The following is a 14,378-nucleotide window of genomic DNA, read 5'->3' on the forward strand; positions in this document are numbered from 1 at the left end:
TTAAGTTAACAGTACTAAATAGAATTAATTACTTTGAGCATTCGGGTTTACAGTGTATGTATTTTCTTACACTTAACTGCATGTTTTTATTTAATAAGTCACTAATCTATGTTCTCACCATATAATGAAATAAAGGATTACATTCATTGTGGTTTTTTTACATTTAAACCAATTAATAAATTCATCAGTTAACAGGCCCAGAAATCACAGATCATATTTATATTTCACATTTAATAATGGGAGAATCGAGGAATTTGACAATGCAAATGAAGGAAATCATGAACGACTGAATAGGCTTGTGTCACCCGACCCAAGCAGCTCAAAATAATCTTGTTGCTGTTGTTCAAACAGTGAGCTATGTGACAATGACATAAGGGGGAATAAACTGTTTAACAAATTTAAAAGAGGAAGTTTGGTTTTTAAAGACAAACAGCTTACTGGAATCACAAAAATAAGATCACTGCTAGCATCTCTTCATTACTCTCAGAGTTTAAACTGAGTGAGGATTAATAAAGCAATGAGGGACTGTCTATATATTTCTCTCCTTATGCTTCACATCAGTGCAGGTGAGCTGAAAACTACACAAAAAATTAAGTTGGGTTAATGTTACATTACTTATTTTTAAGATGTAATTTAAGTTTGTCACATTTAGTTAAAACATTAAGTCTTGCAAACAAAGCACATTGGGTTTCAACAATGTGTTCTTGATTCTTATAGTGCACATTTATAGTTTATAAGACAAGCACAATAAGATACATGTTAAAACACAGCATGTACTGTAACTTAAGCCATTTTAAATAAGTTTACAAGATGTTTGTTCAACCTCCTGATAAGACATTCACATGTCTTGATGTTGATATGTTTATTGTTTTAATTTTGGTTGAGCACATTGATGACCCCTCCCTCCTCTACTTTGGGGCACCAGCGAAAAAATTCACTTTAACAATAAAAATGATCTAAATAGATCATTCAACAAATAAGAAAATATGTTAATTAGATGGAGCCTGTTATTTAATTTGTGAAGGATTTTGTGAGATTATTGCCAACTTGTAGAACCCTTTAACTGTATTATCAACACAAGGAAGACACATGGGTAATTAAATGGAATTTATTAACAAAAGATAAACAGGAATAACTACAAACACTACTAAATGATACAAACTACTAAAGAATAGAAAAAGATACAATCTAAAATGCAAAGAATAGAAAATTGAAGTGACTGAGTTGAATTTATGGCTGAATGTTTTTTGTTTCTGATAAGATGAAACCTTATCTCTCATAACCCAAATAATTAAAGAAATATCTGCTAAACATTAAAGAAATCAGTTATGAAATATTGAAAAGCATCTATGGTAAACAGTTACTGACAGAATACACCAATGCCAAGGTTTCAGGAAAATGTTTGGTTATGTGATATTTACGTTCTGTGCTGTGGAATGAGCAGTCTGGTGGGGGCATGTCGGCATAGGAAAAAGTCTATGTTCAATTCAACAACCTTGAACATAAAGTAGGGATGCTCCGATCAATGCCGATCTCCACTAATAATACGTGGCCGATCACTATTCTGAATCGGACAGCCGATCTTATTACAGCTATTTCATGTACTATGGCTTTTGATCAGTAAGTCCTTCTCGATCTAAAATCACTGTTAGTTTGAGTCGTTTATAACATGCATTTGAAAAAGCAACACTCGTCAAACATAATTATTAAACATATTCTTTATTATCATGAAAATACCTGAAAAGGTTTGAAGAACAGCTATATAAATATATCCTTCAGCCATTTCATGGAGCTGCGTGTTATCACAGCTGCGTGTGTATTGTTCTTCGTCTACAGCGCATTTTGAGTTTCTGCACGAGAGCGCCCCCTGGCTTTTGGATGTAGCGGCATTTCACCGTAATTAATTGAGAAACATAGCAAGCATTATCGGCCGACCGATCGGAGCATCCCTAAATAAAGTGCTGTGAAAAGTTGATCTCCAGAAAGCACCGAGAGGATTCCAGTGATCTGGAACACGCAGACGTGATACTGTAATCAGTGTAGAAGGTCCTTATCAAATCTGGAACATGCAGATGAAAGTCCCTTGGAGTGTAGGTTTGCTCTTCTGACTGAGCTTCACTTTGTTGAAGCTCGAAAGTGGTGTGATTTGCTTAGTCTCTGGACACACAGGCCAGAAACTCAGAACGTGTGGCCGATCTGGTTCAGTCTCTGTTGTCAAACTCAGAACGAGGAGCTGTAAAATCTCAAGGAGAGATTCAGAAACTTGGTTGGTTTTCCAATGATCTGTTATTAAGCTGATGAGCTGTTGATGAGCTGTTCCTGCAATGACAATAGAAGTGAATTGAGAATTTGGGTAAATTAGGCCCCTTAACCTAATGACAGATTCAAAGACAGATCATCTTCATGTAAACATATAAATCCAAGCTAATAGTAATAACAGTAATGTGGTAGTTAGTTTTATGACAATAAGGATAGTTTAGATTAACTAGTGAGATGCATGTGAGTAGATAATATCTGATAAGTATGACATCATCATGCAAAACAATATGTCAGACATCAACACTGAACATTAACTCTATTAAATATACAGTCTATTAAACAAATACACTCTAAACATTGCAAAACTTAAACATCATGTCCATCATATTTCATACAAACACATTTTCAGTTATTTTAGAAAATGTTCTTGCTCTTTCAAGCTTTATAACAGTTGAATATGGAGTCTACATCCTTCAAGCCCACACTGTTAGAAATTACCAGCATTTTACAATCATTAACAGTGTTATTTTACCATAACTTGTTGTAATTAAGTTTCCCTGTAATATCCCAATGAATACCTGTGAAAACTATAGTATCCTTGGATTTTACAGCATTTAACTCTTATTTTACAGTAAAATCTTGCAATCTAAAACCTGCTGTTATATCACAAAAAGGTCTGTAATATCACAGCAACACAAAGTAAAAAAAAATAAGGATTTCACAGCATTAAACTGTATTATTACAGTGAAATATTGTATTGAAATATGCCCTGGGAAGTCACATGACATAACCAAACTGTTTTGAACCATAGACTGTATAAAAACATGGACGTAGTCTGACTTATTAAAATAAATATGGAATCAGAAAAATATAAATTTATTTAAAAAAATATGGCACGTTGATGTAGATGAACTCAGCTAATAGAAAAAAGTTCTAAGAACGTTCCCTGAAAGTTCCCAAGGTTCCCAAAAACGTTTTGCCAACGTAAAAAGTGTCCAGTTTTCTTGACGTTCTAAGAACATTTTTATGTTGTCTGAACGTTAAAGGAATGTTACATTTTACCATTTTTAAACGTTATGACAATGTCATGTTTTAATGTTCACACAATGTTTAAAACAACAACTGTTTATTATATTGAATTGTTTCATTGTTATGTAAACGATAGAGAAACATTGCATTTTATTATTTTATAAAACATGAATGTTCAGTAAATAGAAAACACAATTCACTTATTAGGTTTAGATGTTTATGTTTTGTTTAATTTTAAGTCACCATTTTTGTGATTAGTGGTTGTTTTAGTTGGACTCTTGACCCTTGACTCTTTGCTTGCTATTTTTTCCCCTGGTTGTGTTAACTTCGTGTTAATACACCACATTTGTTATGAACATTAACGTAAAGTTAATATTGTAATTGGTACATAATGGTAAAAAATCATCACCTAATTAATTTACTAATCAAACGTTTCTTTTCACAGTAAATTGTTGTCAACATGTACTTTCACAGTACACACTGAAATAGTACATGGCCTTGTTGTAATGATGAACAGCAAAAGATTGTAATTCCCCAGTAATGTATTGTAATATCACAGTAATTGCTTTGCCATTGAAGCTGTGAAGTTACAGTATACAGTTGTGCTTTTACATCAATGCATTGTAATATCACAGATATAACATCACAGTAAATTGCTGTGAGTATTTTCACAGTATATTTCTGTAATCCTTGCTGTGAAAGTCATGCAAAATGTATCCATTTATTTACTGTGAATTCACAACGAAAAATTTTGCAGTGCAAATAATGTGCATCCATCCTTCACAACAGTAATCTATACAGTTCCCTGGGGATAAATAAATGCAAACAAAAATAACAAGCTTCCATTAGATGTCAATGTGTATTATGCGTACCGTATGATGCATAAGATCCACTGATAATAGACTCTCGCTTGAACCGTGCATTGAGAGTGTTTTAGCCATGTGGATTACTTCTGCGGAGAATGGATACACATTTGGGCTTGAAGAAGGCAGACTGCTGTTTAATCCTTATAGGACACTTTCTAAAATAACAGAAAATGTGTTTGTCTGAAAGATGCTGTATGTATCTTGGATGGCTTGAGGTAATTTTCATGTTTGGGTGAACTATCCCTTTAAAGGACAAGTTCGGTATTTTACACTTAAAGCCTTGTTTTCAGATTGTTTATGATGAAATAGAACGGGTTTGACTGAAATTTCGAGATATGCGGCTGGCCCGAGAATTTTCGGCTTCTGTTGTATCGTATCATCCCCACCTCTACGATGGCTCAATAGGTGCACTCGAACAATCCTTCCTTAAACTTTCGTTTACAAAGACGTGAAACTCACAGAGTGGTCAGGGGTGTTCACTGATATGCTCACACAAAAATCGCTGCAAAAGATGCTTTCCAACAGGTTTTATCATAGTTTTTGCCAACTCCATTGACGTGTATTAGATGTGCTATGAGGTACGGTATTACTCCGTGCCGGGAATGTTGTTTGTATTCTTGCAATTGGCAAAGGTGGATTATCGGCATGCACAAACTGGGCTGGAGTGTCTATTATTCAAGCTCTCAACGGAAGAATATACGGGTGTGAGGCGTTTGGAAAAATAGGTCCACAAGTTTACAAAGAATGCTAAAACACCTTTTGCAGCGATTTTTGTGTGAGCATATCAGTGAACACCCCTGACCACTCGGTGAGTTTTAAATTCTCGGGCCAGTCGCATATGTCGAAATTTCAGTCAAAACCGTTCTATTTCATCATAAACAATCTGAAAACAGGGCTTTAAGTGTAAAATACCGAACTTGTCCTTTAAGTCACAATGTTGTGCTGGACTAACAGAACGTTTTGTGTAAAATTGGGCTCACATTCTGTAACTATTGAACTAGTTTAAGTTAATTCAACCTACATTTATTGTAAGTATAACTCGGATATTTTAGATTTACACAACAAATATTCTTCATGTTCAATTAATTTTCAGTAAGATAATCATTTTACAATCTGAATCGATTTCAGATCACAGCAGTTTTTGTTATGATTGTATGTTTTAATCTAAAAGTTAATTGAAAGCTGATTTAACTCTCTTGTTTACAGGTTGTAATCTTTCAAATGATCAGAAGATAATAGATGTAACAGGATACACAGGTGGTTCAGTCCTGTTGCCCTGCTCCTGTGATGACCCAAAGTCTACAGTTAACACATTTACATGGGAGATTGACACTGGATATGAATGGATGAATGTATTTAAACATGAGAAATACAGAGGCAGACTTAAACTGTTTAATGAAACATCTCCAGCAAATCTGTCTCTTCTTATTTCTGACCTCAGAGATGAAGATAAAGGGATCTATGGATGTAAGACTGAACCACACAGTGTCACATATGTTTCCTTAACAGTTACAGGTAAATAAATGATTCTTCTTAAACTCTTACAAAGTGGATCTAAATATAATTTAGAGAAAAAAAAATGAAATGGAACTTACCTTTTGTCCAAGTGTCACCAAATTCAGCTCAAATCTTTTGGTTATGTACGGAAAAGTTATCATTACATTTGTTTGTTAGTTTGTTTGTTTATAAACAATTTTTCTGTAATGGAAAAACAAACATAACTTGTACTTGTATTTATAGCTTGTAGTCTAATGATTGAATCCCACCTAGAAATCTGTTGGTCTTTAAATATTCACTGTGCTTTATTTTTGCAACTGTTGTTAAAGGTTTACATAATTGTTTTTCATGTGGTTTAAATTTAAATATGATCATAATTTGTATTCTTATGTTCACAGGATGTGATTTGAATCGGCGGACACACACAGTTGAGGTGACTGGATTTTTAGGAGAGTCTGTAGTTCTGCCCTGCTCCTGTACTGAATCATTGGCTAAACCTGACCAAATTAAATGGACGTTCGTAAAAAATGATGAAGAAATTTACCCATCTGAACACATTGAGAGGTACAAGAACAGACGTAAACTGATAAATCAAACCAATCCAGGAAATCTCTCTCTACATCTCTCCTCACTGACCAAAGAAGACCAAGGAGTCTATCAGTGTTCTGTGTCTAACATGTTTATCTTCATCAGACTTCATGTTAAAGGTAGATTATCTTCTGTGTGTTGTTACTTTTACAACATTATTATTTGTTTTGTTTGAGAAATTCAAACTGTTAAAAAACTGATGTAAAGTTGAATGACCGATGCTCTGTTGTGTTACAGTGTTGTATATTCACTAACAATGATTTTACTCTGAACAGAGAAACCACAGATCTATTCAATCTATTCATCAACATATCAACCTTCACAACAAACACATGAGCTTAAAACAACTCAACAACCAAAAGACAGAATAACACATCAACCACATGGCATATATCTGTGTAAGTCATTGATATTTAAATTATAAATCATTTATCAATCATCTGTCAAGTGTTTCTAATTGAGTAGTTGACAAATGCTTTGGTATACGTAATCTTTGCATTGTATTGCAGCTTTTATTATCTTTTCTTATATCAATTGTTAAACTATTGAATATTTGTAAATTAGCCTCATACACAGACCCGTATAAATGAACTAGGCAAGGTGATTAAATAAATATAACATTAAAAGGTTTAATTTACTTTTACAACACCTAAATTGTACGTATAATCTATAACAGCACATTCACACAGGACGTAAGCGTTAACGCTTCCCATTCACTTTTAAAGGGTGACGTCAAGCATTGGCAAACTGAATTGTGGATCCGTCGGAGCCACATCACGGCCATTGCTTACGGCAAAATTTGAACATTTCTCAACTTTTCAAGCGGCAACGCGAGCGTTAGCCAATCCGATCACCTTATGCAAATAACCTAGGCAGAGCCAGCCAATTACGTTCATGGAAGACCGATGCATGTGCTGCAGCACCTGTGATTGGCTGTTGGCCACGCTTCAGACAAGCCTTCCGTCACTCTCCCACATACATTAACATACAGTGGATTCAAAAAATATTCAGACCCCTTCACTTTTTCAATTTTGTTATGTTACATCCTGATACTTTTAAAAAAAAATGTAAAGATGCTGTACAATGTAAAACTGTATTTACCTAGTCATAGATGAATAATAAGAGTTCTGTACGTGCACAGTAAAATCCCCAGTGTTAAATTAACACTGCTCGGTGTTTATATAATCCACACCAAGATTGGTGTTAAAAAAACACTAAATCAGTGTTAAAGTTAATAAGATAATGAAGTGATTGAGTCATTAATAGTGAACACCTGCTGGTCATTCCGTGTCAAATCAACTTAATTTTGGAATTGTTCCTATCTTAAAATGTTTATTTTGTTGACTCTTTTTCTGGAGAAAGTAATACTAAAATGAGGAAGAAAGCCAAATTATTAAATGCAATAGATGAAATCACCATAGTTAAATGAACACTATCATCATCTCTGTTTGAAAACTAAAATTACAACTTGCTTGCAGAGTTACATGGATGAAAGGTTTAACCTCTAAAGAACTGCTGTAAATCTGGTTAATAAAGTAAGTCACCATTGCTCCGATTAGTGTTTCCTTTAGTTGGGTACTTGGGTCTTGAAGTTTGGTGTTAGTTTTCTTCTGCTAATTGTGGCAGTGTGTTTATAAAACACATCTGTTAAAGCAGAGGAAGATTAGAGAAATGAAGTCTATAACTGATACTATGTTAATTAGTATGAAAGTATAAGTCTTGGGATTCAATGATATCATAAAAAAGTAATCACTGAATATAAGTGTTTAATTTATGTTCTGCCAACCCTGTGAGGCTCCCATGAAATCCACCAGTGCTGTGAAAGTCCACATACCCTGAAGAGTTAAATAATGTTTACCCAAATCTAATCTGTGGTTTAAGTCAGACACACTGAGACATCAACAATCAGCCTATAAAACACAATCATGGTGACAATCAACAACAAAGCTGCATGCCGCAATGCATGCTGGGTACCAGGATTGTAGAAAACTCATTCATAAATCCCATCATGCATTGCAACATGACAAAAATTTAGCAACTTTCTTACCATTAACTGTCACCATCGTTGAGATTTGTATCAGAAATCATGAAGTCTTTCTTAAGCAAAACAACAACAACAACAACAAAAACACTGAAGCATTACAGCAGTCTCATTCAATACAATGTAATTTGCATAGAGCTTTTCTATATGCCTGTTTCTTTATAATTAATTTGTGATCAAATGTTTCAATGATTTGTAGAGTAGAATATAATAAAAATTAACTGAGAAAGTCTGGAAGGTTTTCCCCTTACATGAAGCAATGAACAAGTGGTTTTACTAAAACATTGTTGCTATTGCTAAAAGAGGAGAGTTAGATCAGAGCAGATCAAGGGACAAATGCTAACTAAAGGGAACACTAATCACAGTAATGGTGACTTCAAATGAACTCATAACAAACACAAACTTAAGATTTAATGTGATACATTTTGTGATAAATGTCTATTTGACTTGTGAGACATCACGTCAGAAAGAAGATTTGTCTACTAAATCACGGGTGTGGATGCTGGAATAGTTGAGCACTTGTATTTTGTTCTGACAGATGTTTAGAAGTTTGACTTATCCAATTAGAAAATAACTCAGCAAGTTATCTTTTTATTTTCAAACAGAGATGCTGATAGAGAGGCAAACGTGAAAGCTTTAGGAGTCATACACCCAACAGTATTCATTTATTGCATTTAATAATTTGTCTTTCTTTATTATTTCAGTATTTTCTCCAGAAAACGAGTCATCAAAATAAAAATGTAGAGACAGGAAAATGTCCAAAATGTAATTGATTTGAATGACCAGCAGGTGTTCACCATTAATGTCTTAATCATCACTTCATTATCTCATTAAGTTTAACACTGATTCAGAGTTATATTTTTAACACCAGTCTTTTTTAACACCGATCTTGGTGTGGATTATATAAACACCAAATAGTGTTGATTTAACACTGGTAGAGTTAATTTAACACTGGGGATTTTCCTGTGTGGTAATGACATATCATGAGCCTCAAACACTATTGTTTCCTCCCTCTTATGTAAACCTTGTGGATGCAAAAGACTGTAAAAGAGGCCAATCTCAGCATAACACCAGCTGTGACGTTAGATTCATGTTCACCCCCAAAATTAAACTAATTACAATGTTGTTACAATGCTAAAACAGAGTTGTGACTGTTGATATTATTGTGCAAATATACTATTCATACTGAAAAACACAAACTTACCACAAACGTCCAGTCCATTAACAATCTCTGAATAATTTATTGTTCATCAAAATTGGTATTTTCGTCTGATGCATAAAGGTCTGTTTGCACACACGCAAATGTTTTATTTTTTTCTCATTAATCTGCACTTAGTACCCCATAAATGACAAAGTGAAAACAGAATTTTAGAAATGTCTTTAAATTAATTTTAAAGAGAAAACTGAAATATCACATTTACATTAAGTATTCAGACCCTCTGGAAGAAAAATTGAAATTTATCAGAGGTGCCTCCCATTTCTGCAACTTGATTGGAGGTCACCTGTGGTAAAAATTTAATTATTATATTAGTTGGTAATATAAGCTTTCTTGAAGTAATATAGCTTACTTGGAGTTTTCACAAAAGTACCTGGCCAGGTGAACAGCTCTTGGGAACCATCAGTGCAGCAGATTTTTTTTGTAGCCCAGGCTGCAACATGCCAAAATTGAAAAATTAAAGGGGGTCTGAATGCTTTCTGAATACACTGTGCACTCTGAAATAAAGGTACATGATGGTACAAAAGTTGTCACTGGGTACCTTTTCAAAAAAGTATACTTTTGTACATAGGCGGAGCTTGGGGGCTGGGAAGGCAGCTTCCTGCAAGATTTATTATAAAATAAATAAAATTTCACAACAAATCTACATATTAATTTAGCTTCTTATACATTTTTAAACATTACTTTGTCAGATACTTTGTAAAACAAATGTTAATCTTGTAATTATAAGTGTATTTATCAAAATTTAGCGCTTTGTAAAATCACTTTTATCCAGGCGTCCAATCACAATGGAATAGAGGTGGGACAATCACTAGATTGACCAACTAGAACATCTTTCCTATATTACAGAACAACAACATAAAAGTTAATATAGCGTGTCTATAATTATATATAACACCCTGTGCTACCACAATATAAATGTGTATTGACTAAACAAATTATCTTCAAAATTTGATACTTATAAGACAGTACTTCCTCAGATGTTTGTATTTAGGGTTGCCAACTGTACTATATTAGCCGGGACGTCCTGTAATTTGGGGCTAATTGATTGACTGCAATTAAAATGCCCATGCAGTACTTTGATGTCATCCACCTGTTGGTTCTTGTGGTACCACATGAAGTCAAACAAGCAGGAACAGCAGCTCCCTTTTGGAGCCAGCCTCTAGCGGCCAGTCGATGAATTGCAGTTTAAATCACTTCTGTATTAGCTTCATCAGAGAGATCGGAAGGTTGCCCCTCTGTCTGAACTCGGTGTAAGGCAAGGGTGTCCGATCACTGCGGTAAAGTAGGTTTGATATTCAGACATTCAGACTTCCGGTGTCATTAACTTTTTTAGTAGACATGCAAGAAGTTTAATCAAGTCTCTTGCCTACAACCTACATTTTGCACAATCGCTTAAAATATCGTAGTATCGTTGTAATGTCCTAATTTGTTGCGAATGTCTGTTGAAAGTCTAACTGTTTGCTGTGACAAGCCTAGGGACTGTCTACAAAGTGATATTTTTCTTCATTAAGTGCGACCAGTGAAGCCATTTTAGTCAACTATATAGACCTATCAGAAACTATCAGCTTGATTTGCTGTGTCTGCTAATGATGTTTAATTACATTTTTAACAAGAACATTTACATTACAATAATATGTTGAATGCTTAGATAATGGAAGATATGGGCATGTAGAAGAGTAGTTATTTGTAAGCAATCCAGACGGAAAGTCAAGTGTAACCTCAAGAACAAAGATAATCTCTGAATTTTACAACTCTTTATATGTTTCTGTTTGTCTTAAAATGAGGCAGCACTGTGTTGGTTTTCTAAATCGTATGTTTCTGTTCAATAGGTTTGAAAGAAGAAGTCTGATTACTCTGAAAATTTTCTCTGGACCCTCAAAAAAATTCTACAGGCCAAGTTCTGAATTTGTGGTTGTGAGTATGGTAAAGAGCAGTTACTGTATATTATTAAAGCATGTAAGGGTGTTCTCAATAAATGAACAGAAAATGTACTTTTTCTGAATTCGGGTGTATTTGTTTTATTACTTCTGTTTCTTAAAAAAAAATGAAATTGTCACAGTTTCATAATCTCTTTATATGTATTGATTTTTGCATTTTGCAAAACAGTCCCTGTCCATGGACTGAATACATCATGTTGTTCACACTTAAAATTTTAGACAATCAAAAGGTGTGGCATCAACCTGTATGTTTATTTGAAGTGAACTAGTTTTCAACATGTTTAAGATGTGTAGTTAAGAATAATTTGTAGTAAAGGTTTGACTAGAAATGCAGTATGCATTTATTTAATGACACATGATACAGTTCAATAGCTTTTTAAATGTGGGATGCACTGCTTAAAAAAATAGAAAATCTTTATTGAACCCTAAAGAAAATACTATATCTCTTCTATGTACAATTATTTACAATTTATAAGAACACATATATCTATAGGATTTCTCTATGCAACTACATTATTTTCAATAGCTTTGGAGGCAAGGGGTTCACCGCTCAAAAACAAAATGGGAAATCACCAATGTACTTCAGAGAACATATTACAACATTTAAATGTACACATATTTGCTTACAATCGATTATTTATCACAGCACATTTCTCTATGGGAAATCTCTATGCAACTACATTTTTTAATGGCTTTGGAAACAAGTGACATACTGCTCAAAAACAGTATGGGAAATAATTAATGTACTCCACAGAACATATTACAACTCTCAGATGTTTACTTGTTTGCTCACAATTGAATATTCATAGCAGCACATTTTTCTTTGGGAAATCCCTATGCAACTACATTAGTTTCAATAGCTTTGGAGACAAGGGTTCGCCACTCAAAAACAGGATTGGAAATCATCAATGTACTATTACAACTCAGGGCCGGCCTCGAGGCATAACTAAGCGGCTGCTTACAATTAAATAACTTAAACATGTAATATAAATTAATGAATTAATGAATGAATGAATACGAATAAATAAATGAATGATTCAAGACAAGAAAATTGCTGTGTGTCTTGTTGTATAAGATGCAAATTATCCAACCTTTATAAGCCAAATAGTACAGCTAATTTTATATGTAATCCTTGGGAGCAATAGAAACATGTGGTTTGTTATTTTATACTCCTTTTGTGATGTTAAACACTTTATGTTTTTTATATGCCAAGTGTTGCTTTAATGCAAAGTATTATAGTCACTGAGTTGGAAATATATGCATGAGAGCTCTTAAATTGCATGTTTAACAAAATGACACATATATGGTTTTGTATTGACTAGTTTATTAAGAGTAGAGAGATTGATGCATGTATTAGATAGAACAAAGCATGATAGATACATTACGGTTTATAGCATGATTTAAAGACCTGTCTTTGTGGGAGAAAGTGCAGAAGAGCTCGGAGAAGAACAACAAAAAGACTTTATCTTATATATGAAAGATGGTAGGGGAATTTCCCAGTAAACGTAAGGATCAAAGGTGGCCATGAGGCCTTGAATATGATTCTTGGAATTTGGCCTTGAGACCTTCCCTATAAATTGATGCTGCTCCAGAACTTATTTAGATCTGGATGCCGTAACCAGCATCTCCGTTGTCTGACAGCCTGAAATCTTGTGTGCCTAAGACTTAGTACTTTTTTAGACTTTGTATTTTTTATCTAATTTTTGTTTTTTTATTTTTTATTCAGAAAAACTTGTGATCGCAAACAACTAAATTTTATTAATACATTTTATAAAAGACAAGAAGATGTCTGCTTTCGTGAACTTAATCATATAATCAGATAATCAACCATGGGGAAGTCTTCTGACAATTATATGTGAGTATGATCTAATCTTAAAGTATTACTTTACTTAAGGTAATGTGCACTGTAAAAAAAGTCCGTAAAAATTTCAATGTTATTGCAGCTGGGTTGCCGGTAATTTACCGTAGATTTACATTTATGTTATTTACTGGCAAGAGTTTGTTCAAAGTTAAATAAATTTTAAATATTAACAAGTCTTTATCTTTACAGAATAAAACTATACAATAACAGCCTCATGCAAAGCATTCTGGGAACCAGAAGTCATCATCAACCTTTTTCAGTTTTTTGCTTCAGATTTTGTTTCCCAGAATGTTTTGCTTGATGCTGTTTTTTAGTTTTACTCTGTAAAGACAAAGACTTGTAAATGTTTAATGTTCATTTAACTTTCAACAAAATGTTGCCAGTAAATAACATAAATTTAAATCTACGGTAAATTACCGGCAACTCAGCTGCAATTTCTACGGATTTTTTTTACAGTGTGATTGGTATACTTAGGGAACTAGTTGCAGATTCGACTATCCTTGCCTACCCTGAATAAAAAGAATAGGCAAAAGGTACACATTTTCGTACCATAAAACATGGCACCCAACATGGGGCTCGATTTGTCCTTGATTTCTGGCCAGAATCAACGGCAAATCATGTCATTTAAAAAATGATTACGAGTTAACTTCCCTTGTGAAGAGTTAAAATAATTAAAATCCTGTGAGACCTCAAAGAATAGATTGAAACGAACTATTATATGACCGAGGAAGGGTTGTGTGCACGCACACAATTTGAACGTACAGTTACATTAAGCTGTCAGGAAGGATGCTTCTTAAAATGACAGAAAGAGCTCAGACCCGTATTCTCGTGTACACAAGAGACGATCCTCGTGTACGTGAACAAGAGGGTGCCGCTGAAAATGTGGAAACCTCAGTCTTAGTAAAGGGAGCTGAGGAATTAACAGTATGGCTCTCGTTTAAAGATACATTAGGGGGTATAACGTTCTCAGAAGCCGAAATAAGCTTAGCTGTAGTACGATGGGCACAACACTAGAGAAGAATAATACAGTGTATGAGTTTAGATGTCGAGTTTATTTTGTCAACAGTGAACGAAGATGACT

At 34.0% G+C, this 14,378-nt stretch overlaps 1 protein-coding gene across 1 annotated transcript; it reads left to right on the forward strand.

The window, feature by feature from the left end:
• The first annotated feature begins 456 nt into the window (after nt 1-456).
• On the forward strand, nt 457-6,493 carry LOC129429196 (polymeric immunoglobulin receptor-like). Its single transcript, XM_073865963.1, has 4 exons — nt 457-566; nt 5,361-5,669; nt 6,050-6,358; nt 6,477-6,493. Exons 1-4 carry the CDS (start codon nt 518-520, stop codon nt 6,491-6,493), a joined length of 684 nt encoding a protein of 227 aa, XP_073722064.1. The 5' UTR covers nt 457-517.
• Nucleotides 6,494-14,378: the final 7,885 nt, after the last annotated feature.

Source organism: Misgurnus anguillicaudatus, unplaced genomic scaffold (genome assembly GCF_027580225.2).
Source record: "Misgurnus anguillicaudatus unplaced genomic scaffold, ASM2758022v2 HiC_scaffold_34, whole genome shotgun sequence".
In the NCBI taxonomy this organism is placed as follows: Eukaryota; Metazoa; Chordata; class Actinopteri; order Cypriniformes; family Cobitidae; genus Misgurnus; species Misgurnus anguillicaudatus.

Bases quoted from the DNA above. Each gene is read 5' to 3' on its own strand.
- LOC129429196 (XM_073865963.1), top strand. From the start codon at position 518: ATGAGGGACTGTCTATATATTTCTCTCCTTATGCTTCACATCAGTGCA. The intron at 567-5,360 runs GTGAGCTGAAAA...TCTTGTTTACAG, and splicing joins TATGCTTCACATCAGTGCAG to GTTGTAATCTTTCAAATGAT. The intron at 5,670-6,049 runs GTAAATAAATGA...TTATGTTCACAG, and splicing joins TGTTTCCTTAACAGTTACAG to GATGTGATTTGAATCGGCGG.